The sequence below is a fragment of the Lepisosteus platostomus genome, chromosome 7, assembly GCF_059453375.1.
Source record: "Lepisosteus platostomus isolate fLepPlt1 chromosome 7, fLepPlt1.hap1, whole genome shotgun sequence".
NCBI lineage: Eukaryota > Metazoa > Chordata > Actinopteri > Semionotiformes > Lepisosteidae > Lepisosteus > Lepisosteus platostomus.
Window position 1 is genome coordinate 11,796,615 of NC_142617.1, and position 27,939 is coordinate 11,824,553.

At 38.0% G+C, this 27,939-nt stretch overlaps 1 protein-coding gene and 1 long non-coding RNA gene across 3 annotated transcripts; one reads left to right on the plus strand and one right to left on the minus strand.

The window, feature by feature from the left end:
- Window positions 1-68: 68 nt before the first annotated feature.
- Window positions 69-27,929, plus strand: LOC148658180 (centrosomal protein of 63 kDa-like). Of its 2 annotated transcripts, XM_088639249.1 has the most exons (15): window positions 69-337; window positions 2,809-2,868; window positions 4,526-4,697; window positions 8,688-8,783; window positions 10,368-10,487; window positions 12,394-12,507; window positions 13,654-13,857; window positions 14,459-14,595; window positions 14,774-14,917; window positions 15,471-15,588; window positions 15,738-15,923; window positions 16,396-16,485; window positions 19,394-19,527; window positions 22,759-22,963; window positions 27,718-27,929. In XM_088639249.1, the coding sequence occupies exons 2-15, from the start codon at window positions 2,825-2,827 to the stop codon at window positions 27,859-27,861; spliced, it is 1,908 nt and encodes a 635-aa protein (XP_088495375.1). In that variant the 5' UTR covers window positions 69-337; window positions 2,809-2,824; the 3' UTR covers window positions 27,862-27,929. The 2 variants fall into 2 exon arrangements, with proteins under 2 accessions (XP_088495375.1, XP_088495376.1); XM_088639250.1 differs by lacking the exon at window positions 16,396-16,485.
- On the minus strand, window positions 3,405-9,281 carry LOC148658181 (uncharacterized). Its single transcript, XR_015940037.1, has 2 exons — window positions 9,041-9,281; window positions 3,405-4,764 (listed from the first exon to the last, which is right to left on the minus strand). It is a non-coding gene; the product is annotated as an uncharacterized LOC148658181 (long non-coding RNA).
- Window positions 27,930-27,939: the final 10 nt, after the last annotated feature.

The window sequence follows — 27,939 nt, forward strand, 5'->3', positions numbered from 1 at the left end:
GTGTGTCGCGCCCTCTTGTGGCCGTCTCCTACTCCTACTGTTGCTTATGGCTTTCCTTCTAAAGGCGAAGCGCCAATATACGTGCCAACAGCGCGAAAGTGACATATTTAAGTGTCAGTGACTTAACAAATACCTAATTTAATCAGCACTACAGTTACAACTTCACCGCGATCCCACAGCTCTGAAGAGAACAGTTTTTCAACAAGATATCCTAAATTAATCTCTTAATTTGTTAATCATGTGGTGTTCAATTAATACTTAAATTAATATTTAGGAAGTGTATTTCTTAATAAGTATAAATTATTGGTCTCCGGTTCATCTGCAAAAGACTGATTTGGTAAGTGAAAGAAATTTGATTTGTTTCATTACATAAATAATGTGCCTAAACATTAAATTTTATTTTTGTACTGACTTAATTGTATTTTTCTTTCTAGTCCCACCTAGTACAATTTAACGTATATATGTGTAACTGTGTACACTTTTTTGCAATGGCATTCATAACACATCGTATTTAGAATTGTTTCCCTTGTATGTTGAACTCGTTGTGTGTTTATAGTAACACTTGTAACAATGTTATCATACAAATTAAAGCTGTTGACGTGATAATAGCACAAAGCATGGGTGATGTGAAGTCAGAAACCGAGTAATTTTCTATATGCGTCTTCTAGAGTTGCAGTGTAAACTCTATTCATGAGCTTGAATATCAAAAATTGTTTTTACACTGCCTCCAGTTCAGGCTGTACCCTGCCTTGCGCCCGGCACTGCCGGGATAGACACTGGATCCCGCAAGACCCGGAATTGGAAAAAGCGGTTAGAAAATGGCTGGATGAATAATTTTACAAGCAACACACTGTACAGCAAATAGGGTTGCTTTACAGTTCTGTTAAATTTCGGAAGATATATTTTGTAGTCATTGTTCCCTATCATTTAAATCAAAATCCTAGTTTGAAAAAACAAAAAACATCAACGTTAAATGATGTACTGTACTTTAGCTACTGTATGAACAAATACTGTCGTAGGCCTTGTTAAATTCTAACCTGTGTTATCGAAGTGATATTTGGCTATTTTTTCTGACACAAAACCTTACGTGCAGTTTTGATGTGATGAGAATATATTTAAAGTTTCATATTCCTTTTTTCTTTGAGATTGATTCAAGCTTTTGCTAAAATTTTGACCCTGATTAAGAATGCAAGACAGTGTTTTCCTCAAAATGTCATTGTGCATCAAGATGTTCTTGACTGATAAATTCCTGGTGTGTTGAAGAGCTATAATAAATGTGACTGACAAAGATGTATTCATTTTTTTAAGAAAGTGTAAGATCATTCATTATTCGTGTGACAAAGAGAAGGTCTATTCGGCTTTTCAGGCTTTTAGATGGATTGGTTTAATTGCTAGGATATTACAAAGGTACTTCAAAAACAAAAATCTTTTCCAAAAGGAAATTCACTAGAAATCTAAGTTTAAAAGTCCCACATCGTATTGGAGATTCTAACATTTCCCATTTTGTACACCACACCAAAGTCAGCCTGAGCTGAAATTCTTTCAGTAAAATGTGCCCATCAATAGATAGGTAGATTCTCCATTGATTTAGGACTTCACACAAAGTACCACAATTCATACTGTTCATTTCCCTTAAGCATAGCTCCTTTTCATATTTGAGCTTATCTACAAATGACAGGACTCAGAAAAGATCTCGTTAGTTCATTGTCAGCAGCTGGAAGTATAATACCCATCTTCAAAGAAGCCCCAAGACCATAGCCTTTACTGCTGGTAGCCTGAGAACAACACACTCAGTTCTTTAAGGACATCGTGAAAATAAAAGCAGCTTAAGTACTGTTTAACCAAAACAGTAGAGGTGGTTTAGTCACTAGTCAAGCAATTTAGATGTGGAGCACTATAGTAACATATAACTCTTCTCCCCTTCCTCTTGAATAAGTACAAAAAAGTAGAAACTGGTGTTGTTAATGGGATGATAGATGTCCTCGATTGCATCTTTTTACTAGGAAGAGGTTTATGCGCTGTTTGCTGTCTGCCTGTGGACATACCTGTAGGATTTACGTTTTAGCGATAATTTCGTGTCATAATGTAGGTTTATAAATGTAATCCCACCTCTGTGGAAAACTGACATGTTATTGTTATTTACCTACTACCTACTATCAATTATGGGTTGCTATAATGTTTTCCTCAAAGTATAGGCTCAGTCATAAAGGAGTTTTATAACACAATGTACATCCAGAAACTGGAAGCCAAACATTGCACTCAAAAAAAGGCAGTGCAGTAGATGAAAAGGAGAGATACAGAGACCACCCATCCATTATCAGAAGGTGTTTGTGCAGGTGAGAGTCACTGCAATATGGATCCTGTCTTTGGAGTTTAGGACACAAGGTGAGAGTGAGAACACATAGCAGCAGCAACACTCCATATGAATCAAGGCAGGAGACTAGGATTTCAGTTTGTTCTGCAGTTTTCTTGAGCCAAATGGAAGCCAGCAAACATGGGTGTTGTAGTTTGTGATTCACAAGCAGGAAGGGTCTGACTTCTACAGTAGGTCTGTATGAGTGTATGCTTTTCAAATGCACAAAAGAATCTAAGATTTTCATGCAAACATGGCTTAGATTCTCAACATAACCTACACACCATAACAGCTGGACATAATGCTGCTAAACTTTGCTTTGCATCAACAAATCTAGTGCATTAATATGTTATTGAATGCAGCAAGGGAGCCATAATATTGTCTGATGTAGGGGGATGTGTATTTGTTTCAAGCACACATTTTTTATTTATATTTAGTATTTATTTGTACCTTAGGCAACTCCCTGGCCTCATGCAGCACCTGGAAGAAGGTATACCACAACAGATCCATGCTGGGTATGTCAATAAGCCCCTTTCTTTATCCCCCTGGATACTGATATACAGTACTGTACTCCGTGCATTCAGAACTCTCAGCAGTGTTTCCTCTTACCTAGAGCAGTATGTGGCCAGAATGGTTTCTGCACTTTCCTGCCCTGTTTGTAGTCAAGAACATGTTCTCTTGCCTTCTGACATAAGAGGTGTCTGGAGCTCCCACTTCTTGTGTAATTTATGATTGCATTCAGGAATGCTTCAACATTAACAGAATGCCAAACAGTAAAATGTTGGTCTGTGCAACTGCCAGACACAGCATATACCTAATAAGTTCAGGTGGGTAGCTGCGTCAGCATGCGTAGGCTGCAAAGGAACAAGTAATAGGTTTATTCCATGCTGAAAAAAAGAAGAAAGAGAACACAACGTTTCGGCCGTGGAGCCTTCTTCAGGTGTGAGACCTGACACAGAGAGCTCCACGGCCGAAACGTTGTGTTCTCTTTCTTCTTTTTTTCAGCATGGAATAAACCTATTACTTATATACCTAATAATCCTGAAAGCAATTGAACAAAATAGTTTAATAGTTCAAAATAGTAATTGAGACAATTAGCTCTCTACAATAGCAATTTAATAGCTAGATTTTGTAGCAAAATTTACCAGAGATAAATATACCAGATATTTTACCTCTCTTTGGGATTATGTGAAGCAAAAAAGCGAAAGAGACAAAAAAATTAAAAAAACATGTAACCTCCACTTTTTCAACTTTTATGTAGGTATCAAAATTTGGTCATAGTTAAATATTTTATCATTGTTCATTTTTGTTCCACCTGAGCCCTTAATCACCAATAGTTATTTTTTTTTTTAAATTTTCTGAGGCATTGTTTAAAATGTGCTTTCCCCTCTTAAAAAGATCTATAAGATTTGTTATTCATATGAAAACTTTGCTAATTAGCAAGTTTCAGGACTGCCCTGAGATGTGTGAGCTGAAATATAACCTATTGAACTTAAACAGAAGCAAAAACACTCACTATATATGGGAGCTGTCATTCCAACCTGTGTCTCTTAATCATTTATTGATCACCTACTAAGAGCCATTCATCCAGAAATAAGGGAGCAAATTCTAAATTGCCAAGCTAAGGAGAGAGTCTGTGCTGAAGTAATTGGAAATAAAACACTTTAACTAGGGTGTTTTTAAAAACAAGGGCTGAGTGCAGAAAAAAAGTCTAAATGAACAGTTACAGGCATTAATTAGCACTGGTGATTGAGGGCCCAGTTGGACAGCAGACACAGGGGTACTCCAGGAAAAAGAAGCACTGGTCTCACACATACAGTAAGCACGTAACTACCATCCTCAAGGGCTGCAGTCTAGCATGTTTTAGTGGTCTCTTGAAAACAGCTTGACTTAAAAATATTGGGGAAAAAACAAAAGCTGGTGGCCTCTGAGGTGGCATACGAAAGCAGAGCCACACCGCTGCATGTTAATGCTTCAGTATTCGAAAGCAGAGTCACACTGTTGTGTGCTAATGCATCCGTATATGAAAGCAGAGTCACACTGATGCGTGTTAATGCTTCAGTATTCGAAAGCAGAGCCACGCTGTAGTGTGCTAATGCATGTTTATACGAAAGCAGAGCCACAGTATCATGCACGCTCAGAAATTCTGATAGCAGCACCTTGTCTCGCCAGGCTTCCCTCTTGTGAGGAGGAGCTGCAGGAGCTCATGCATCAGATCGACATCATGGTGAGCCGCCGGAAGCAGGAGTGGGAGAGGCATAGCCAGGCATTGCAGGCCTGCCTGGATGCCAGAGAGCAGGAGCTGCTCCACGCCCGTGCTGCTCTGGATCACAAGCACCAGGAGGTGAGCTCTGTGGGAGGTGGCAGGCTCTTCTTTTCCTCTTCTGCTGGGATGCCAGACCGGAGCACCTCTGTTTGATTCATTAGACAAATATAAGAGTTCTGATTAGGGCTAAAAATATTTTGAAGGTAAAATAACTTGAATCAAAGGAGCCTTTGACACCAGCTGCTCTGAAACACCATGAATAAAAAGCAAGTACTTACAAAGAAGAAAAAGGAAGATCAATTTAGGAGGAAGTGAAATTGGAATCTCTAAGGATAGAGACTTAGACTCCGGTCTCACACCTGATTGAAAACCTTGACTGTTTACTCCTGTTTTATGATGTACTGTAACAGTGGGACTGAAAGTCTCTCATAATCCAGGGGTGCATAACACCATAGTCTTCCATTTTTTTCTTCTTGCTGGACAGTGACTTACTTTAGTTTAACATTATTCTCTCCATGGGTCTTAAGAAGGTGAAATTGTAAAGATCCCTTTAAAATCCCTGTTGGATTCCAGCCTAAAAAGACTGGAGCTGTGCCAGGCCTGCTGTCACCAGCACCTTCAGAAGAAGCATTTGTTTCATTGCTTTGAAGCTTTTAAAAACACTGCTGCCTTCTTCTTCAATAATTCATTTCACTAGACCATTGAGGCTGAAAATGGGGCACCTGTATCATATTTGAACAAATCTGAAACTATGTTGTCAAGAAAAGTTTGCATTGTTTGGTTCTATATATACAGTATACAGTATAAGAGTTCCTTATAAATTGTTGAAGACATACAGCTTTTAGTTAATAATTCACACTTTTTTCATAAGACATTTTTCTATTTCTTATTTGTGTCACTTAATTTAAATAGCACCATCAACGCTGTTGATGTCTTGGGGAAAGAGTGTTGTTAAATAGTTGAACCACACCACAACATGTTGCAATAAAATGAGGGAAAATATGTTATATTATCACAACAGTAACAGGGCTTTAACCCTAACCAGAGATGAGATCAAATTAACTTTTACTTTACTACATCAGTAAAATGTATTCAGATTGTTAACCAGGTTTGTTCTAATCATTGTAAATCATACCCATCACTAAATTAGTATTAGGTCTTAATTCACATTATAGGGTATTCTTTGAAGTATCTATATTCTTTGAAAATTTGGCAACTATCTCAGTTTATACTTGAAATAAAATTGAGAAATTTATTTTCTTAAATTTACAAACAGAATATAATATAAACCCCAAGAATTACAATATGTATAGTAGGTACATAGACCAGTATTAAAAATCCGCTCAGAGATCTTCATGAACTCATTTGTTTCCCTGAACAGAGTGTCCTCTGTCACCCAATCCAGGGGCTTTGTGATGAAAAGCTACCTGGGAATATGATGCAGACATCAAAGTAACTCTGCTGATGATCTAAATCAGATTATAAGTACTTGCAGAGAGACGTAAAATCCCAGAAGCCCTTGTTCACCACCTGAACCCCCTCATACGTTGATATTTGGACACACAAGTCACTTAAGCACTCAGAATCTGCCTTGTATTCCACTGTCGAAAGCTTTTGATGCAGGAGAAAGGATTCATTTACTGTGCCTGTCGCTATGCAATCTCTGATTTCACAATAAAGTGGAAATGCACAAATATGGGATAAATATATGGATTATTGTTTTCTCATTTGATTATTATGTGGTTCTGGCACAGCATATTATTTTCTTAAAGTAAATAAAAAAGTAAAATCCTGGATCAAGCCATGTCTTGTGTTAAATTGACTGCCATGACACTAAGCTAAGTCCGTGTCAACAATCTAGGAAAGGATTTAGAGTGCTGGAAATAATTAAAGAAAAATTGTGGGAAATGTATAAAATGCAAATTCCACATTCTGAACTAAGAACGTTTGTATCAAAAAAGCAATGTTATCTAATACAGTATTATGTTCATATGCAACAACGTCATTGGTTGTCAGATACCCAATCACAAAATGCCACACTGCCTTAAAGCTTGTACATGTCAGATGTGATTCATAGCAGAACATTTAATATATATTTAACATAGCAAGGGCTTTGTTTTAGATAATTAAAGCTACTTCTATTAACAGATTAATCCATCTTTCCATTTCTATGCTCTTGTCGTCTGACAATTCCTTCTGAGAGACCGTAGTGTTCAACACTAATTGAAAACTCTACAATGCAATCATTGCCTCTGCTTAAGTACAAGTCAGACTTTGAGGTTACGTGGCACTTTGTGTTGAGTTGCCAACAGCTACAGACACTGTAGCTTCTATAATACTGTATTAGGTAACCCAAACTTTTTACACAAAACTATTAATATAAAATGCACCAAATGGCTACTTTTTGAAAACAAGCAAAAGCCATATAAAGCCATAACAAGCCATATCACCCTTCAACTCACAACTGGCAACCCACTGAAGCTAAGCAGGTGTGAGCCTGGTCAGTACCTGGATGGGAGACATCCTGGAAAAAACTAAGGTTTCTGCTGGAAGAGGTATTAATGGGGCCAGCAAGGGGTGCTCACCCTGGACTCTATGTGGGTCCTAATGCCCCAGTGAGTGTACTGGTGCACCCTGGCTGCTGTCGCATCATCCAGGTGGAAATTGGTGGGGGGGAGTCCCCATTACATGTAAAGTGCTTTGAGTGGAGTGTCCGGAAAAGTGCTGTATAAGTGTAAGCAAATATTTTTTATTAAAAACAATTTCAAATAAATAAATTGAGTGAATGAATGGAAAGCTTGTTTGGGCTGTGGGCTGCAAGATCAGGACACACTGTCTTTCCAGTTATATACAGAAAAGAAGACGATTATTTTTCTCCTGGCCTGTGTGTTGGCAGAGAAACACAGATGAAAGGATGGACAAAATCCCGCAGAGCCCTGTTGAAGGCTGTTAAGTCTCAGGTGCAGCTGGCTTTATTGGCCTCTCAAATGGCAGTGGGAATCGATGCTTTATCCATCAATGCTGCCCTCTGCTGTGGTTGGTTTGACTGGCATTTCTCTGCTGAGCAGAAGGGCCTCTCTACTTTTATCGTGCAAGAATTGTTCCCCATAAATTACTCTGCAACTCTTTCAGTCTTAGAGTTTTTATTTCACACAGTAAAGGAAAGGCCACCTTGACAAACATCAGCTATAGCCTTGGGAAAGGAAGGATCATGATTCTCATCCTTTTTATTCTCTTTTACAGACTTGGCAGCAGTGTTTTATCAGAGATATCATTGTGATGTAGTGGGCTCAGCTGATGTCTCAGCTCCAGGCTTGTGTGATTGTTTGTTTTATGTCCTTGTAAAGTTAACAATTGTAAATTTGCAGGTAATTAAATGTTTCCTCCTGTGGTCCCAGATATTCAGTATAATTTCATTTCTTAACTATCTTATTTTTGTAGGATAATGTTTTCCAGGCTTTTAGCAACATAAAGACGTTTCCACTTTCCATCTACGGCGATTTAACAGACTTTGGAAGCAGTACAGGACTTCAGAAAAGATCCAATGTTCCTTTGATCAAAGCACACCAAAATGATTAATTATTTTTAATCTAGCCCTAATAGTTTTTTTAAACACTTAATTGTAAATAATCAAATCTAACAATTACATTATTTTTAATCACCTGACAAATTCAATTTCACTAGAACCCACAATGCTCAAGAATTCGATGTATTGAGGATGTTTATTCAGTATAATTTGGCTTAACCTACCTGCCTGAGGGCCAGCCCTCTGTCCATAGGTCGAGGAGACTGAGACCCCCATACAGAGTGAGGAGTTCACTAAGGGGTACTGTAGTTACAAGTGAGTAGATAATGTGGAGGAATGATGCGTGAAGAAAAATGCAAAAAGAAAAGGGATATGTGTGCTATATACTGTATACAATAGCTTAGAGAAAGGAAATTATTCTGATTTATAACATCTGAGGCAGAAGGCAAAAAACATCCTTTTTCTGTGTATTTATTTACAGCAGCGCTGTTGACCAGACTTTTATTAATATGTCACCAATAACCCTTGTGCCTTTGTTGTAGGTAGCCACACTGCAGTGTCACATCAAAGAGATGAAGAATTCTAATAAAGAGCTGGTTCAGAAATATGAGGAGCGCCTCAACACTCTTCAGTCTGAAGTATGTCTGAGATTGACTTAAGATTTTCATGTGGCACAGTCAATACCTACTGTAGGTTTATACTACAATAGTAAACATCAAAGTGGTAGGGAAGCACTAGGGCATCCTCTAGAATTGCATTTGGAGGCGTAATTTGATCTTCACATCAAGCTTGCCCCTTAAATATTCATCAGAGGTATTGTATTCTGTTTCTTGTCTTAAACTCACCGACACTACCTTGATCTAAGAAAAAACAAATTCCTGTTGATGGATCTTACCTGTTCCTTATGTTTATCTGTCTTGCAAGATTTCTTATTCTCTTTTGTTCATACTGTAGCACTACATTAACGTATGCTGCTTGATGGAGAAACCCTTGTCCTCTTGTTACTAATGCAAACAGTCCTTAAAAATCAATTTTGTTTAGGCACTGATTGTCCCTTAAACAGTGCAACCATGAGAACAACGCCTCTTTCTAACGCACCATTCAGGGGAAGAAGTGTTAAGTTTCTCGCTAGGTGGTGTAGCTAACCTGTTAAGAAAAGAAATCCAATCCAGTGTTATTGGCAGCTGTAGTACAAACCTGCTTGTATGGAAATATGGTTTCAGTCACAGATTCAACAGGTTAAAACAATGTTGCCGCAAAGATTTTTATTAAAGATTAAAATCTTTAAATATTAAGTAATTGTAGTGAAAATACTTTTTTAACACAGATACTGAAAATAATGTACCTCTGATTGGCATGCTTATTGTTGCATGTGCTGACTGTGGCCAGTCTAAGTCAATGGTATTAAGGATCATGTGATATTGTTTCACTTCTTGCCAATGCACAAAGGCAGTCCTACAGGGTGTGGCATTCATCTTGATTTAAATCAAGTTGGCAGTGAAGTCTATATTACATTCACAGCTTATTGAATTTTTATGCTAGACGATTAATCTCCACCAAAACAGTGTTGTAATAAAAGCATTCTAAATTGCTTCTCTCTTTGTGTTTTATTTTCAAATGAATTTTATATGCACTTTGAGCTATGTCTTGAATATATAATGTCATTTTTAGAAGCAATTGATCAACTGCAGATCCATTCATCCATTATTAAAATGCCACTTGACTGGTGAGGGTGAGGGCAACCAAGAGCCGTAATGGAAATATATGTTACAAGGTAGGAGTAAGAGCGTATGGATATCTTGCTCTGGACAGGATGTCAGTCCATTGCAGGGCCATGAAAAATGGCAGAACTTAGTATTGCCAATCAAACCACCTCTGCAAGTTGGGAAGAAAAAGATCACCCAGAAAAAAAATCCTGAGAACACAGGGTTAACACACTAACTGAGCCCCAGAACAGACCCATTGTATGTAACTGATTTGCTGACTGACCAAAAGTAATTGCATTGTTAATGCACCATGCAATCACTTTTGAGGCAGTTGAGTCCAGCTGTAGCCTGTCAAGATTGAAAAATATTTCTTACAATGGAATAGAAATCTTAAGGTGGATTCCATCACTTATGCGGTTCAAGCTGAATTGACATGCATTGAAGAATTCAGAAACTTTATCGTAACAGGAGGTTACACACTAAAGGCAATCCCTTCTCTCCATTTCTCTCATGCAGCTGCACAAATTGAAAGGCAGCTATGAAAAACTTCAGCGCCACCACATGAAACAGGTCCAAGAAGCCACTAATGAGGAGGACAGCACCTTTGAAAGCAGCAGGTTAAGCAGGAAGCTGGAGGTAAAGACTCATCTGTGAAGTAACTATAAGAAGATGAGAGGTTTTAAAAATAATCACAATACCTCTTTGTAAATAAGTAGATTTTTAACATAAGAATCAGATTTTCATGTCTGTATCAAAAATTTGGATTAAAGCCTTAGTAGACAAAGAGGAGCTGGATTTCATATTAAGTACAGTATGAGCATATCACTTAGATGTGTTGACTGTGCAAACCAACCCCTGCTTCAGAGATTCACAGGTAATGTGGATATCTACAGATAGAGTTGTTTGTTTGTAGTTTTAGGTCATTTTTACATTACTTGCACTTTGTTCAGACATATTCGTTTTCTCAGCAAAAGGTTAAAACCAGAAGGTAAAGTGGATCTGCAAGCTTTCAGAGGTACTGGCTATAGCTTCTGAAAGAAAGGGAAAAGCCTTTTTTCTCAGAGAACTGTGCATTTTGAAAGGGCGTATAATAAAAAAGTGGGTGGCTCAAGAGTGGTTGCACTTAAGAGGTTGATAACATCTGCATTACCTAGCATTTCCCTTTTATTTAATGTCTTACTTTCTGTGATGCAAAGTGTCTTTATTCTTTCTGAATATCTGCTTTTGCTTCTGCCTTCAATGTTCCTCATGCTAAGTAATCTGCTGGCAAGAAGAGCTTCTGAAAAAGATTTCACAGACAGCAAATTAGGATTGCCTTAAGTCACAGTCCCTGTGGCAAAGTACTAGTCAGGGGAATCTTCAATGCTGGTATACTTGCCCATTTCATTTTTACTCATTTATCTGGGAAAATTGTGTTTGGAGGCGAAGTCACATCATTAGTTATTTATCAAAGCATTGATTTTGCCTTTGTACAATGTTACAAGCCCCATGTCCTGAAATGAACTATATTCATATCTAGCATGGCTGGCCATTGGAGCTTGGAGAAGGAAAGCATTGCACCACAACACACCACATCCAGCCCCATCAGTTGAAACAGGAGCAGGTGGAAAGGATGAGGATGAAGTAATTTGAAGTTATAGTGTTTCTGATTGATGGGGGTTATTTATCATTTATCATTTTACAAGCTTACAAGCTGGAAGAATTGTTCTAAATTTAGTAAACCGAACTAACATCAATCATGTTGATATGCAGCTAAAACTGAAAATGTGTTTAACAAATTAATAGATGTAAGTTTTTGAATGAATATTTATCATTTTTATCTAACAGAGTGAGGAGAAAAAACAGCCCAGAAGCTTTGGAAAAGGCATTGATTGATATTTAATGTTTTTTTTTTTCTAAAAGATGCTTCAGGAATGCCTACATTTCCGTTACAAAAGGTTGTTATTTACAGATCACTTGTCTTACTTGGTTGTCTCAGACAGCATTGCTTCCCAAAGGCCTTCATTAACATTCATCTCAAGAAGCAATCTACAATAACAGCGACATGATTAACACTCTTTTTCATCCTTCAAAATCATACTTGCAGTAAATAGAGGCTTTCAAAGCCGTAGTAGTTTATAGACATGGAACCTTCATGGTATAATAAGTAATGCATCTCTGAATAACTCAATGTATCATTCATGTCTCAACTCAAAGTTTTTTTATATCTATTACATCAGATATCATTATGTATATATTATTATATTTGCATGTATATTGGAAATGATATTGATCTGCTGTTTATTTTCCTTACTTTAGCATAAATGAAGAATGACTCCCAATATTAATTCATAGTAAAATTGTCATTTTTCCTTGACTTTCACTTGAAAAATAGCATTCTTTCTCTGTTTCTTTGAATAAAGGCATAACGCGCAAGCTTAACACAAAGCGTGTCTATTAATTCATATGACTGCTTCCAATTCCTTTATCCTCAGTATTCTAAGATGCTTTCTGTTACAGAAAGCTTAAAATCAAGGCTCAGAGGAATGTACTTGTTTTTCAGGACCTCCAAGCCAAATCAAAAGAGTGGGAGAAGCAGAGCACATTGCATCAGAAAGAGTTAGCCATCTTAGAGTCTCAAAGGAGATCCTTGGCAGAAAAATGTGAATATTTTCAGGTACTCATGACCCCCATCTTCATTCTTTGCTCATAGAATGGCTTTCACAGAGCTTTGTTCGTAGCTTTGTTTTTCTATTGCCTTGTTATTGTAATGACAATACAATATCCTCTTATAAATATTTTTGAGGTGAAGATAGTGATTGAAATTTCATTTGTTTAAAAAAATAAATTCCAAGGGTATTACTGCTGATTACTAATCAAAAATCCAAAGTGCTTGAGTTTAGTAAACCCATACAGCAGAATTTTATTATGAACAGTGAGTAGGGTTTCAAAACTGGGTTTTATGGTTTCAGAACTGGAAAGTTCTAGGATCAAATCACTCATGAGCTGCTGCTGTTGTTGTAGTTTTGAACAAGATACCCCCAAAAAATAATACCTACCTGTATAAATGGGAGCAGAAGTAAGTCACTTTGGAAAAAAGCATAAAATAAATTAGTAAAAGCAGTAATAAATGTTTTATCATTCCTCCCAATCCAGTCATATTATTGCTGAGAGACTTCAATTTGGAAATTATAGTACCTTTGTGTCGGTAAATAACTTAATTCTTTATCCACTCTGAGAAAAAATGTTTTACGCTGTCTGTTCATATTCTCACCAGTAAGATTTATAGCTCACAGAAATGTTCACTAGGGACAGATTTGGGCCGATGTCAACATGCAGATAGAGAGAGATACAGAGATTGCAGCCTGCTAGAAGCCATGGTGGTCTTGAATATTGATCTTTGCAGGGCCATTTACTTCTAAAGTAGCAGCTCTTAATGTATTCATTGTGAAGATGTCCTGTAGTATTCAATTCACCTCTTTGAAAACTATAAAGCACAGAATGCATTCTTAAACTTTATCCCTGGAATGCTTATATTTACATACACAGTGAGCACTTTTAGTTAAACCAATAAAATGCAGGTATGACATCTGTAACCTACTATGTGTGTTTATATAGGAGAGGAGGGGAAGTCAGTCTTCAAGCATTTGGAACTGTCTTTATCTACAGTATCTCATATGGAATTCACATTTCATCTTTTGTTCATTTTGACAGTGACCAATCTATGTGGTTGTCACAGTCACCTATTGAATCAAATGTATTGTACTTTGTTCATTTCAGCACCAGCGGATCCTAATGTTGCTATATTCTGTTGCTTTAACAGCGAACGTGTCACAGCTATGAGGGCCAGCTGTGCAGTGAATGGAAGAAGCAGCGAACGTGCGAGAGGACACAGCGGAGGAGAGAGTCTGAGGCCGCTCATGTCAGGGACAGCGCTGAGCAGAGACATGAGGAGGAGGTGAACTCTGCCGAGAGAGAGCAGCAGGGGGAGATACAGCACCTACAGCAGTCTCTCATACAACATCAGGTAAGGCACAAAACCTGCAGCGTTCATCGAGGTGTGCTATCACAGCACAAAGAAACAAATCATTCTCCTTTCCACATTTTACAGGCTCTTAACTGCACCAATCCTTAGTTTGCCTTCAGGCTTGCTTGTCTTTCTGAATAAATCTGCATGCAGAAGTATACTGTATATGAAACATATTAAATATGCCGCTCTTGTATTCCATCAGTTTAAAGTGGTACCCAGAGTCTTCTTATGTTTGTACTAAATTATTTTATAAGATTCCTATATTTTTTTGCAAATCTCCCTTTGATGAGATGGGAGTTAAGAGAAAAAAAATCGAAAGGTTTTGGTGGTATTCCTGTGAATGTAGAGGCTTTGTAAAAACACTTGCAAATGACTTTGATTATATATCTCTTTTGATGCCTATATTACAGGTACCAAAACAAAACAACATTTTGGCCATGGAGCCTTCTTCAGGTGTGAGGTTCCTGACTGGGCAGGGAAAATGAAGTTGAATTTGCTCACAATGAGAAACAAATAACTTCATTCCCATGTGAGTGACTTTATTCCTCAAAACATGGAAAGTGAAATTCTGGGTGTTTTTCTGCCTGTGTGGGTTCAGAAAACAGGGGAGGAGCTAAAGGCAGAGCTGAAGGCCCGAGATGACCTCCTGCAGACAGCAGAGCTCCAGGAGAAACAATGGAGAGGAGAAGTGGCCAGACTGCAGGAGCGACTGTCAATGCAGGAGAGCGCCATCAGGTGAGCCAGACCAGCACTGCATTTAGAAGATAGATTCTAAATCTAAAAGAAAATTGTCACCCTAATGATTCCACATCTAACTTTTGGTTTTGCTGATAGGAGAGCACATCAAAATTGTACCAATAGAGGAGGGAGGTTTAAAAAATAATGTTTACTTTATGTGTCCTAATCGTTGCAGGATGGAGGAGCAGAGCTGCAGGAATCTGATGGCAACTGAGATGCTCAGCTTGAAAGTAGTCTTGGACAGTGTACAGCAGCAGCTTAAAGCCAGTCAACAGAAGGAAAAAATACTAAGAACTGAGATAACAAGGCTGCAAGCTGGGTAGTACACTGCTTTTGTTCATTTGTGTGTCAGAATCATATAGCATATGTACAGTGAGGGATAACTGATTTATGTTTTATAAAACGCTCTGCTCTCGTGACACTTTGAAGAAGAGAAATATTACTTGTAGCATCTCAACCTGCTTATAGATACAAAGTTTAAAATAAAATGAACAGACAACCTGCCTTTATTTTTGGCGAGGACCTTCTTATAATCAATACTTGACCTAATCCGTGTTATAGATCCTCTACTTGGAGTAACTGAACTCCACTGAACGTTTATTTCCACAATGTTTTATTAATTTTGAAAACAAAACAACCAAGTACAGAAGTAAAGAATCCCCAAAATGACATTAATTAAACAAGTTCCCAAGAGAAGGAAAGGCATTTGACCATGCTGTTGCAGTTTTTGCAATTGTAATGTATACTAACTATACTTGGTTCCATAAGAACAATATTTGTAAATGAATGCAACCAAGTGCAATCTAAGGGCATTTCACGCTCCGCTCAAATTTGTAACAGACTTTCTTGGAAAACCTCCTGTGTTTTTGAAGGGTGGAGCCGTCATGCTCTCATTGCATTCAGCTCAAAGGGAGTTTGTCCGTGGTGAGAGAAAATGAGCAGTGGCAGCTGAAGGCTGCTGGTGAAAACAAGGATAATGAAACCGTCAAGGTACAGTTACAGTGCTACCTCAAGGGCATGACCACATTTTACACTTGCAATAATGAAAAGAAATGTGTTTTAGCAACTGGTCATGTTCAACTTTCACACACGTTTTTAGGCTAATAATGAATAAGGGTGTGACAGTACTGTCTGTGCAGCTGAAAGGGATACTGGAGAAGCTGGAGGTGTCGCAGAGCACCCAGGCAGAGGCTTCGAGGGATGAAATTTCACGCCTCACTGCACAGCTGCGGGACACAGAGAGTGCCAGGGCAGCAGCCATCCAGAGAGCCACACTCCTCCAGAACGAGCTGAGAAAAATTAAAGGCAAAGCTGCTGAACACCAGGTCAGAAAGATAGAGCAAACAGGCTGTCAATATGTCAATTTTGAAATGTACTGGCTTCAGCTGATGCATGTGATTACATCCCTATTTGTACCTTACTTGCAAAGTCTTTGAGCAAACTGGCAAGAAATTAAATAGTCAATGTCGAGGTAGATAAACTAGAGGTCCCTGTGATTCAGTGTGTGTTTAGCAGACTCAATGCGATTAAAAAGGATTAAATAAAACAGCAGGTTTTCCTGAAACACAATATTGTCTTCTAGTCACTGCAAAATATTGGTTTGCAGATAACAGAAGACAAATCAATGTTAGGTGCTAAAGCCACTTCAGATCCTGTGAGGTCTGCCTGATATATGTTGACATTCGCACTGACAGTTAATTTGCAAGAGCTTTGAGCAGCTTGGTCATATTTGTGGGAGAAGTCGCTCTTGTTTTCTGCTGGATTTAATTTTGTATCCTACCTGCTCTGCTTTGGTAGGTGGCCAAGATTCAACTTGAGGCGGTTAGTCTGGAAAATAAATACTTAAAGGAACTGATCACAGAAAAGGAATCAAGATCTGCGTCAGTGGTATTGTAGCTCTTTTTCATTCCATAGCCATTTTCTTTGTAATTGCTGAATATTCAGGTATTGACTGGAGCACAGCGTTGCTTCAAGCATTTCTTCATTTCTTCATCAGCAACATACAGTAGCTAGGCTAAACAGGAATGTGCTTCTCCAAATCCATTTTCCTGTTTGTTCTTTATACATTTGTTTCTTTATATGTCCTGTTTATAATTATAAACCTTTACCAAGGACAGAGTAAAACTATGATACGCAGTGATTTATTTTATACTTTGCAAAGCAGATCCTGGGGAACCTTGTTGCAGTCATTGTCAGGTGAAACGGTGTGGAAAAGGTTATTCATCAGTGTCTGCCATTTCCTGCCTAACTCTAGTAGCATGTTCAGACTTTAGCTTAATCTGGGATCTCTCTGCGGCCACAAAGAAGGTATTGTTTCTGAGTTCTGATAAATATATATAGTATATATTTAGATAATAACATGAGTCAGTTACAAAATGAGTCAGTATGCTGTCAGCCTATTCAAATCTTTGGGTTGCGTGTAGCTAATAAATACAAAGATTTCATCCTGCCATTTCCTTAAAGAAGGCAAGGTATCAGCTTTGACACCATAGCTAGGTAGCTAGTCCTAGAGCCCCACAATACCTTGTGTAAATACCACTTGTGTCTTTTGGTTCGTGTTTCATTGTTCTTTCTGAAGTTCAGCGGGTTAGCTTCGCTGATGCACTTGAGTCTTAAATACTTGAATCAGATCCTCTTATAGTCTGTTGTATTCAAGATTAAAGTGGTTAAGTTGTTTTTGCCTGTCAGAGTTATGTCAGGATATTGCTTAAGGGCCAGGAATGTACTGTATCTGGTCACTCTTCAGTGAACTGTGAACAATAGCTTTCTTGTAGTGACCTTAGTGAACTTAGTGACCAAAACTGTGCAAAATATTTTAAATGGGGTCTTTCTGGAGTATTGAATAATGTAAAAACATGTTAATATGTTTATTAAATTATATGCATAATTTGGTTTTGCTAATTTGAAAGCTAGGGGGAATACTGTACATTTAAGTCTAAACTAAGCTTTTAACGTCCAGGTGTCTAACGTTTTTGGATCTCCTTGCAGCTTTTATAGTGATTGCTAATCCTACTATTTTGATATAATTTGTGAACTAAGTAATATAGATGTGAAAATCATCTGTATTATTCATATTAATTAGTAAGATTAGTGGTCTTCATACAGATTTTCTATACTGCCTTTTCTAAATCTATGTTGACTATCCCCCAGAATTCAGTTGCCATTCAGATGCTCTTCTATGTTAATTCTAATTACTTTTTCCATAACCTTGTGTGAGATAGAGCTTCCCTTGAGCATTTCTTTAACTGGATGCTGTTCTTTGTGTTCCGTCTTTCACCTTATATCTTTTGTAATGTATTTATTGAGCCAGTGAAGTCACTGCTTTTTAGCCTTTAATTTACTTACTCTGAGAATAAATCTATTAAAGGGCATGGCTAGAACATTTTTGTGCAATTCCATGTGTGTATATACATGTAAGCAGTATTTAAAAGTATATTTTGTAATTTGTAATTTTAAAAGAGAGAATTAGTTTTAGCGGAAGTTGATACCACCCATCCACTTTTCTACTTGGCTTTAAGTGGAAAAGGGAATACAAAAACAAAATAAGCATTTGTATCTGACCAGTGGTGCTTGGCTTTAATCTCACAGGATAGGTGTCAGGCATTGATCATAATAAAATCTCAGTAAATAGCACTGCAAACGACGTCTGCCAACTTGGTTTTAGTTATACGTCTGCTAGCATATTAAAACTTGATATTTTATTGCACCCTCCCATGAATGAGTCATGTGTGCCTCTGTTAAGAAATCAATAGTTCAGTGCTTGTTTTGAACTTCATTCTTTCATTAATTTGGAATGTAATTCTACTGAGGATAGTTTTGGCCATACAGTACAATTATAGTATTGTGAGATATGTGGTAAAAAATGTCTTAATGAAGACAGAAGACATACGCGTGCAGTATAATGATAGTTCTCTTTTTGGTTTGTATGTGGCTGATCTGAAAGGTGTTGACATAAAGGTGATTAATGATGGCAATTAGGGAGAATCATCTTTTCCAAAAACCCTTTTACACATTTTAACCTCTTGCTTTTGTTATTTTTATTAAGACATTGTAGTGAAAGAATAGAAAAATCAGAGTTGAAACCTAAATGCTTTAACACCAGTCTGGGGGTCTGTATTTAAATCAATTCCACCTGTCTTGATTGCCTTAAACACTGACAGTCCTCTCTTTCAAGGGTGAAATGACTGTTCAGAATTCCGGTTGTGTTAGCTACCTCTGGTCAGGCACAGTACCTTGCGTCCTTGCTTTCATGAGTGTGAGAAGATGTGTCTCTAGGGAACTGCTAGATTGTGACATTCTGTTTGGGACTATAGTTGATTTTAAGATAAGCAAGCATAAAGTAACTCTCAGCAGAGCTGTTTTTTGCAGACATAAACTGAGCCTTCCCACAGAGAAAAGAAAAAATCGACTTTTAATGGTACATGATGATGGAAGATCAATTCATCCCCCAGCTTTATTAGTGATAAAAAATGAGGTAGCCTTTTTGAAGGAGACAAGCTGTGTTCTCCTTATTTACTTACAGTAATGACTAATGGCAGCTTAGAAAGGGAAATGTAAACGTAAGAATGGTAAAGAGCACAAGCTGCAGAAACTGCAACATATTTTACTGTATCCTGATTGGAATGCACAATAAATTGTGTAATAAAATACTTATAATTTGTCCTGAAGTATCTTATTTATAAATGTTATAATGCTGCACCAATTAGAAGCTAAAAACATATGACATTGTGTAATGCTATCTTGCTAGTTTTTGATAAAGGCTTTGGAATTCATAAATTCTTTCTACTGGTGACAGAGCACAATGGAAGAGATTGTCGGTGATGCTCCAAGTACTGTGATCATTGGAGACTACAAGGGCATCTTAAACCACGAGGAAGAGGAGCTTCACCAGACAGAGAGAAATTCCTATTCCTGGGAAACTACCCAAAGGTAAGACTTTAATTGGAAGAACCTAGATTTTTAATGGCAAGAATATAGGTCATGATGCACCAAACTGGGAGCATTTACATCTCAGCTTTCAAGTCTCTGACATTGCTAGTCTATTTCTTTTATTTCTCATTGTGTTTGTTAGATACAGTATATTTGATTGTATACGGTTGTTACTTTTATTGCTCGGCACATACTGTGTTGGTTTGCAGTAAGTTGGTCATATTTCGCTCAATAGTGTGCTACTCCAAAGGTCAAGTTCAAGTTGTTCACGTTTGCAGGGAGTCAGTAGTCTTCAGAACTTCATTATTCTCTAAATCTTAGAAAGATGTCTAGCACTGCCAATCCAGTTAAACATGACAACAGCTCATATACTGTACACAGCATGACAAAGTTTGTGACTGCTCAATGTGAGTAGGACCTTTGTCTTGGAGAGTGACAGCATGTCCATACTTAGAATCGCCACATCTAATAATTTACTGAAAACCATACCTTTCAGGCTTGACACGACCACCCTCATATGCACAGTTGGAGTGTTGCCTCTCTATACATACACTGTATATACTACTATATATATTGTAGATAGTTAAGAAGAAAATGAACCAGCAGCAGAAGAGCTTTTACTTTCAAATCTTAAAGCAAGGCCCGGATAAACTGAAATTAACCAGCAAAACAAACACAAGTGTGTTTTAGAAACTGTGCAAAAGAAACACTAATGAGGCAGCAAGGTTGTTTCCGCAACACTGTTTATATTGCCAGTCTGTCATACGTCTGCTGCCTAGACACCTTTTGCAGCATTAATTTATGTGTTTACACATTCCGCACTTCAATGGGGAGAGGGCTGGAAGGAACAGACTCTGGAGTGGCTCGCAGTCACAGCAGCTCCAGATGGTGTTTGCCTGTCCTTAGTCAGCTCATTAGTATCCCATGTGTGAGGCGTGCACAGTGAAAGATGTCGGCAGCCAGTTGAATGCTGGTGTTATCATTTAGAATATTTTCCTTATTATCATACATCATACACAAAAGGTAGCAAAGCAGACTTTGATTAAAGCACCCATAGTGTCCTGTCTCTGATCGCTTTTCTTGTACTATCTGTTCCAAATTCAGTGAAATTTGTATTTGCTATTTGGTTCCTTTGGGTTTATATCAGATATTTGGTGCGTTGTCGTTTTTTTTGTTTACTACTAGACTTTACTAGAAGATTACTACTACCAGATTACTGCTTCTCATAGGTATGCTTTAATGCTGTCCAGTTTGATAACATGGTGGTCTCACAAGCTTCAAAAATAGGTGTTTTCTGCTCAAGAACTTGTTTTTGTTCATCCATGCTAAGCACCGTCATTGAACAGTAATAAATACAATTACATCTGCAAGTCCTAAAAATAGTAATGCAGTTGGGTTTTATGAACAGCAGATAACACTAGATACCAAGGTCATGTGGCATCAATATATATTTTTTCAATAATGCAATTAAACAAGTCACAATAAAAGTTTAAACCTAAGCTACCTAAGTGACATGAATCCTTCACAAGTCCATTCAGTGATTTCTATTATTTAAAATTGAAGAGAAATGTTATGGGTCTCAGTCACAGTTTCAAAGTACAAATATAATTGTGTTAAAGCCAGGCTGTTCTGGGAGGGAAGCAGGTTGCTGCTGTTCCAGTAGATGATGATGATACAAATATTAATAATAATAATATCTTGCAGCAAAACAACTCATTACACTTAGATAGCCGAACTGTGGTAGCTCAGATAGCAAGGGCGTCTTGCTCCTGACTGGAAGGTCCCGGATTCAATCCCAGGTAGGGGCAAGTGATGTAAATGAGTACCGGGGGTTAATCCTTCCGGGGGTAATAGGCCGGCCGGAGCGTGATGCTGACCACATCACCTCCTCTTCCAGTGACGCATGGCCAAGAAAAATGGTGCCCCTTGTCCCCCCATTCCCCAATGGGCCTTTATGGCCTGGAAAGGGGACCTTACCTACCCACCTACACTTATATAGCACTTTTCTGGACACTCTACTCAAAGGACTTCACAGGTAATGGGGACTCCCCTCCACCACCAAAAGTGCAGCACCCACCTGGATGATGTGACAGCAGCCATAGTGCACCAGTTCCCTCACCACACACCAGCTATTAATGGAGAACAGAGTGATGAAGACAATTCATAGATGTGGAATATTAGGAAGCCATGATTGGTAAGGGCCAATGGGAAATTTGACCAGGAAGCCAGGGCTACACCCCTACTCCTTTCAAGAAACACCCACAGTCAGGACCTCGGTTTTACGTCTCATCCAAAGGATGGCACCCTTTTACAGTATAGTGTTCCCATCACTATACTGGGGCATTAGGAACTACACAGACCACAGGGTGAGCGCCCCCTGCTGGCCCCTCTAATACCTCTTCAAGCAGCAACCTTAATTTTTCCCAGGAAGTCTCTCATCCAGGTACTGACCAGGCTCACACCTGCTTAACTTCAGTGGGCTGCCACTGTAAAATCTGGATTTGCACAATCCAGCCTACATAAAGATCCACCTTTAATTGTCTGGTGAAGCAAATGATCACTTCCCCACATGATCTAATATGCAGTTGGGCTGTGGCACATAAGAGCTGCCACACAACACTGCAGTGGGTGCTGAACTTTAGTGGTAGATGAAGTGGGTCCTTAATGTAAAGTGCTGTACAATGCAATCTATTATTATAGATTATGATGAGCGTCCATAACTTCAAATGCACAACCTGTCTTCTTCACCTTAAACTCCATTGATGTGTATGTCACTAAGTTTGTTACTTAGCTCCTTCTTAAGGTATATTGCACTCCTAAAGGTTAAGCCATTCATCAACATTAGAGCAACACAGAGCTGCAAATAAGTCAGTTCAGACTTTGGAACACAGTAATGAACAAATATTCTCAAATTAACATATTGTTTTCTAAAAACCTGAAGAATATAAACTGTAAGTGACAGGGGGATCTTTGATTAGACAAGACAATCTCAAAACACTACAGAGAAAGAAGAAAAATTAACCTCAATTTGTCACCATCTCTTTGCTATCACAATTGCTTGGAGCATGTTTGCATCGTTGAACTTGTTGTATAGTCCTATGCCTTAAACACCTGGAACAGCAGTGAAACATATCAAAACTGTTGCACCTTTGAAGCTGAATTTAAAGAAGAAAAGATAGAAGAATAGTTCTTGGCATGCAGCCTTGACATGTTCCTGTTTGCCGATTGTAGGAACTTGCAGTCCCCTGAGCAGGAGGACAGACCCACCAGGGACATGGCAGAGGAGAGGGCCAGCAAATTAGTAAACAGGCTGCCCACATCTGCAAGTCTACCCTGTCTCCATGACAACAGCCTCATTGAAGAGGAGCTTCCCCATGCAGGCATGTTGAAGAATGTTTCAGACCTGCTAGACAGCAAGGAGGATATTGTGCTGCAGGTGGGTTTGGATTTGTCTTTCCCTGAAATGGCGTTTGTCCCCTTTTCAAATGTGAGCAGTCATTTTTAATGACCAAGTGGCTTCACAACTTGTAAGTTAAAAAAAGTACAGTTTAACTTACGAGCATATTTTGTAAAAGCCAGTGTAAATAGTGGTCTCCTTGTCTTCTAATCTTCTTAAGTGGGATTGGGAGGCATCCCTGCAACAGCTTTAACACCCCGGCATCCCTGTGTTTGCATTCCTCACTACAGAGCCTGGATAAACACAGAACAGAAAACACAGACTCCTCTCACTTCCTTCCCTAAGGTGTTTGAAACAACTTCTGTTTTTTTTTTTTCAGTAATCCCAATTTGTACTTTTCAGTCTCGGTACAAAGTCCAATAAGGTTCCTCTGGGGATCACAGATGCAAAAGGACAGTCAAGTTCAAATAAAAAAAAAGGACTGTGTGAATCCATAGACAATTTCCGTATAACATAAACAGAAGACATTGCTGTAATAGCTATAAAATGATTGCTTTAGACAGTTCAGCACTGAAAATGAGATTTTTTTATTTGTTCTGCATGTCCGTTTGTGGAAGTTTCTGCAGACACCCAAGGACAATACATCATAAAATAGATTTTCATCTGTTTGTAAAAAAAGAAAAAAAGATATTTGCATTATTTTCTGCTATTACTGCTCTTATGTTGATCAACTGTCTATGCTGAGCATTTATGAGCATCAGATTATATAATAATTATTCCACTGACATCTAGAAAATCAGATTCATGGAAAAAGCAATACTTAAATAAACAGATTCGCTTAGTTCACTGCATTCAGTTAAATGTCCAAATGATTTTATATTTCATTTTATACGTAATTGAGTTAAAGCATAATCAGTCTAATACGGGTGTCTATGCTGCAGTTTTATAGAATAGCAGGAAATATATCTGTATTTATTGAAACTCAACTAAGAAAATGCTGCTGTAAGAACGAGCATTTTAAAATAGAACTACAATGCCATTTTTATATTTCAGGGCTAGAAAGAATCAGCATTGATGACTGCATTTTGGACCACAATAAAAGTAACGTGTACACAGTAACTTACAGTATAAAACCTCCAATTTACACAACAAAATAGATTAAATTTCCAGGTATGCACAGTGTGCAATTCAGAACAAGCCAACAAAAGTTCCAGTGACATGAGGCCCTGTGATACTATAAACAAGCAGGCTTTTGAATACTGTACATCTCTTAATCCAATAGAAATATTACTTGTTACTCTACATGCAGATCGCGTTGGAACATTTCTGCAGTGAAATGCCTGCTGCACAACCTGTACTTATTCACTTGCACGTCACATTACATTAGTTATTACCGTGACTAGTGAGCAGGAAGGGCTACATCTCATTGCAATTAGTGGGAACTCTCGCTCTCTCACATAGCAGGACCAAAGGTTTGCGAAAACAAGGCCACTGTACAGTTCTTTCACAACAAAAAAGTTCACAATTTTGTGCTCAATTACATCAATGAATGTATTCTGTTACAAAGATTTAATAACCAGGCTGAGAAATTGGGACTGCAGTTCCCCTTTGATTTACCAGAGAAAGGTTTTTACAGTATTACAGTATGTTTTAAACATTCCAGATACTAAAAAGCAAAGATCCAAAACACCCATAGGGCAGACTCTGAGCAAGATATGCATAATTGTAGCCTCAAAACCGTATCAGCAATATTTAAGCCTTGTGCCTAGTATGCATCTTAATACAGATATGCCTTAATTCCATTTATAGTTCAATTTGCTCAAAAACAGTACAAGACGTGTTGTGCCTGTCAAGGTGGAATATGAATAGTGCTCGAGTGCCGTAGGAGTTCAGATAATGAAGTACAGCTACAAAGGTTCACAGCTGTACTGAGTACCCTTTTAAACACAGTTATTCGGTGTTACAGTGTTCATCTTTTACTATTAAAATGAGGTTTAGAAAGACTGGAAAATATAACCAATTTACATCTAAATGGTGATAGGAAATAAAGTCAAATGCTGAAGAAGTGCATTATTAAAACCCAAGATTGACAAGACTCATTTATTCCTTTCAGAAATTTCACATCTCTGCATAAAATAAATGTATTCAGGTCACACAAAAAAGCATACTATGTATTCACTCTCAAAAGCTCAGGTTACTGCCAAAAGTCTCTAGCATTTATGATGAGCGATCAGAGCTTTCATTTATCAAAAGCCAAATGCATTGATGGCAACGGAGGTCACGGTTACCTGGAATCTATTTCTATCTTACAGCTCCAGTTACTCCTCAGTACTGACCTTAAAGCCTCCTACCCCTTTTTCGTAGGCTCCAGTCAAGCAAGGCTGCCAGAAAACGTATCTTCTGCCCTCTGCAGCTAAAGTTAGAGCACCAAACTGGATTAACTTGTGCGGCAAGACAAATTTTGACATAGCAGAAAGGCAAACAGCTGACTGGTGCTTTAAGGGCAAAAAAAAAAAAACAGTTCAGGTCCTTGTGTGCAAAAATAAATGGCTACTTTCAGAAACCTGCTTACTGCATTTTTGGAGATTTTGCTGATGGTGATCTCCACTGAAACATATGTGCGGCAGAGCTGGAGGACATACAGTAGTTAGCACAGCGTTAATGGAGAGGAGGAATTTCTGAATTCTAGAAGCCTAAGGGGAAAAAAGGAATATATGGGGTATCAGATTAACCCTCTATGAATTAAATAACTATTGTAGCAAGACTTGTACATAACTAGGGGAGGATGACAAGAATGATATTAAAATGACTGGGTACATTTTTTAGAAAGATAGGCAGATTAGTGGTGGTGGAGTGGGACTACATACAAAAAATAACTTGCAAACTAAAAAACTGAGGCTATAGGGTGCATATAGAATCTATATGGAAAATCAAAATTATCAGGCTTAGCTAAAGACCACCTAATGAAGGCAGGCATGGATGCAGCTTAGCATGTAATGAGATCATGAAGGTATTTCAACCCTCGCACATATGGTGCAGTGGAGAATACAGAAGATGAACATCAATATGGGTGAAATAGTAAATTGCTTTTTGTCCCTGTTTATAATATCATATGCTATAATTGACATAGTCTTCTCAAAATACCAGGATGGAACTAAAAGACTAGATGTGTTAGAACCACTAGCAAATTGAATGTAAAATGCTAACTTGATGTATACTTGAGACACCTAAAGCCTAGGTATATAATTAGGATGTATAGTTTTAGAAAAGCAGACTATAAAGGAATGAGGAATGTCACTACAAATGGTGAAGTGGGAACAGATGTATCCAGAGTCCATGAAAGAAAGGTGATTCTTTTTAAAAAATAATGTTAAAGGCTCAAAACAAATTCAGCAACATACTGTACTGTAAGACTACAAACAGCACCTTAGATTCAAAAGCAAAAAGAGTATAATGTACTACAGTCACATCAGAAGAACGACATTAGTATAACCAAAACAGAGAAAATACTACTGCAACAGAGCAATACTGATGTGTTCATGATTACAACAGAAAAAAACATGTAACAGCTTAATAATGCAGGATTACTAACAGAAACTAAAAAATGGTAAACATGCAGAATTTTACAAAAGAACACTTGTCCCATGTTATAGAAGTAGCTCCATCAGTAATGGGTAATTTTAGCACAATTAACAGAGGCTAGGGCATCTTACAATTGGTAAATCACTGGGGCTCTGTTGTACTGCTACGTAAGGAAATGAGGGATATTGTTCATAAATCCCTAAGCCCACAGACTGCAGAACTGGCACTGTAATACCAACTTCTAAGAATATGAAAAAACTACTGGTAAATTATTGAGCTACATTAGAGGAATACTTAGGAACAGTGTCATTTTAAAAGAGTCAACATGGATTTTTTAAAAAAGAGTGAGTAAACAAGCAACAGGGACTTGTAGTAATACTACTTTTAGGCCCACCACTCTTCCCGATTAGATTCTTGTGGAGTAAGCAAATCCAAACCCTTTAGATACTACACAAATAGGGATAACAGTAACCAATACTAACAAAAACAGGAAACATTATTGGCTGGACAGCAATGTGGCAAATAACATTTTAACACTGATAAATGCAATGTGAACATACACTATACATACAGTATGACTGATTCTGAGCTGCAGAAAGCTATGCCTGAAAAGGATCTGGGGGGTGATGTAGATTTGTCAAGGGTACATGTAGGAAATAAAACAAATGTAATGTAAAATGTGAATACGTATACAACAGAAAGTGTAAACTGTAAATAATGTAAGTTATATTCAAGCATTACAACATGTAGTGTAACTTCAGAATATGGTGCTCAATTTTGGTCACTATACCACAAATGAGATATTTGTCAAACAAATGAGCTGAATCTTTTTAGTCTACACCAATGGAAATTAGATCAAAATATCAAATCATAAGGCATAAAGATGGGGTCAATCCAGTGGACTATTTCAGACTCTGTAAAACAAGGACACAGGGGCAAAAGGGAAACTTAAAGGGAATTCATTTAAGATGGAGACCATGGAACAACTTTACACAACGAGATCCGAACATGCGGAACAGATTTCCTAACTATGTGGTTGAGACAGAAACTCTGGGCATCTTCAAGAAATGGCCAGACAACATTTTAGATTCCCTCAGCTACTGAACTACCAAATGAGCAAGACAGGTAGAATGGTTTCCTCTTCTTTGCGATCTTTCTAATGGCCTTATTTTAGAGAACACTGAAATTCACACCTCTTTCCTAATTCGCAGGAGTCATTCGAAGCCGAGCTGTTCCTGGAGGAAGAGGAGAGAAGGTCAAAAGCAGTGGAGCTGCTGTTTGATTCATACATCGATCAGCTTCACCATGACACATGGAAGACGCTGCAAAAGTACAGCGTAGCTAAACGGATCTGACAGTCTGGATGTGGTAGAATCTCCCCTCATCTCTCTTCTCTAGTGGGAATACAGGATATTCAACCTTTCATGGTTTGG

Excerpts from the sequence above, each read along its gene's own strand:
- LOC148658180 (XM_088639249.1), top strand. The coding sequence starts at position 2,825 with ATGCAGCACCTGGAAGAAGGTATACCACAACAGATCCATGCTGG. Across the intron at positions 2,869-4,525 it reads CCACAACAGATCCATGCTGG|GCTTCCCTCTTGTGAGGAGG; the intron begins GTATGTCAATAA and ends TTGTCTCGCCAG. Across the intron at positions 13,858-14,458 it reads AGTCTCTCATACAACATCAG|AAAACAGGGGAGGAGCTAAA; the intron begins GTAAGGCACAAA and ends GTGTGGGTTCAG.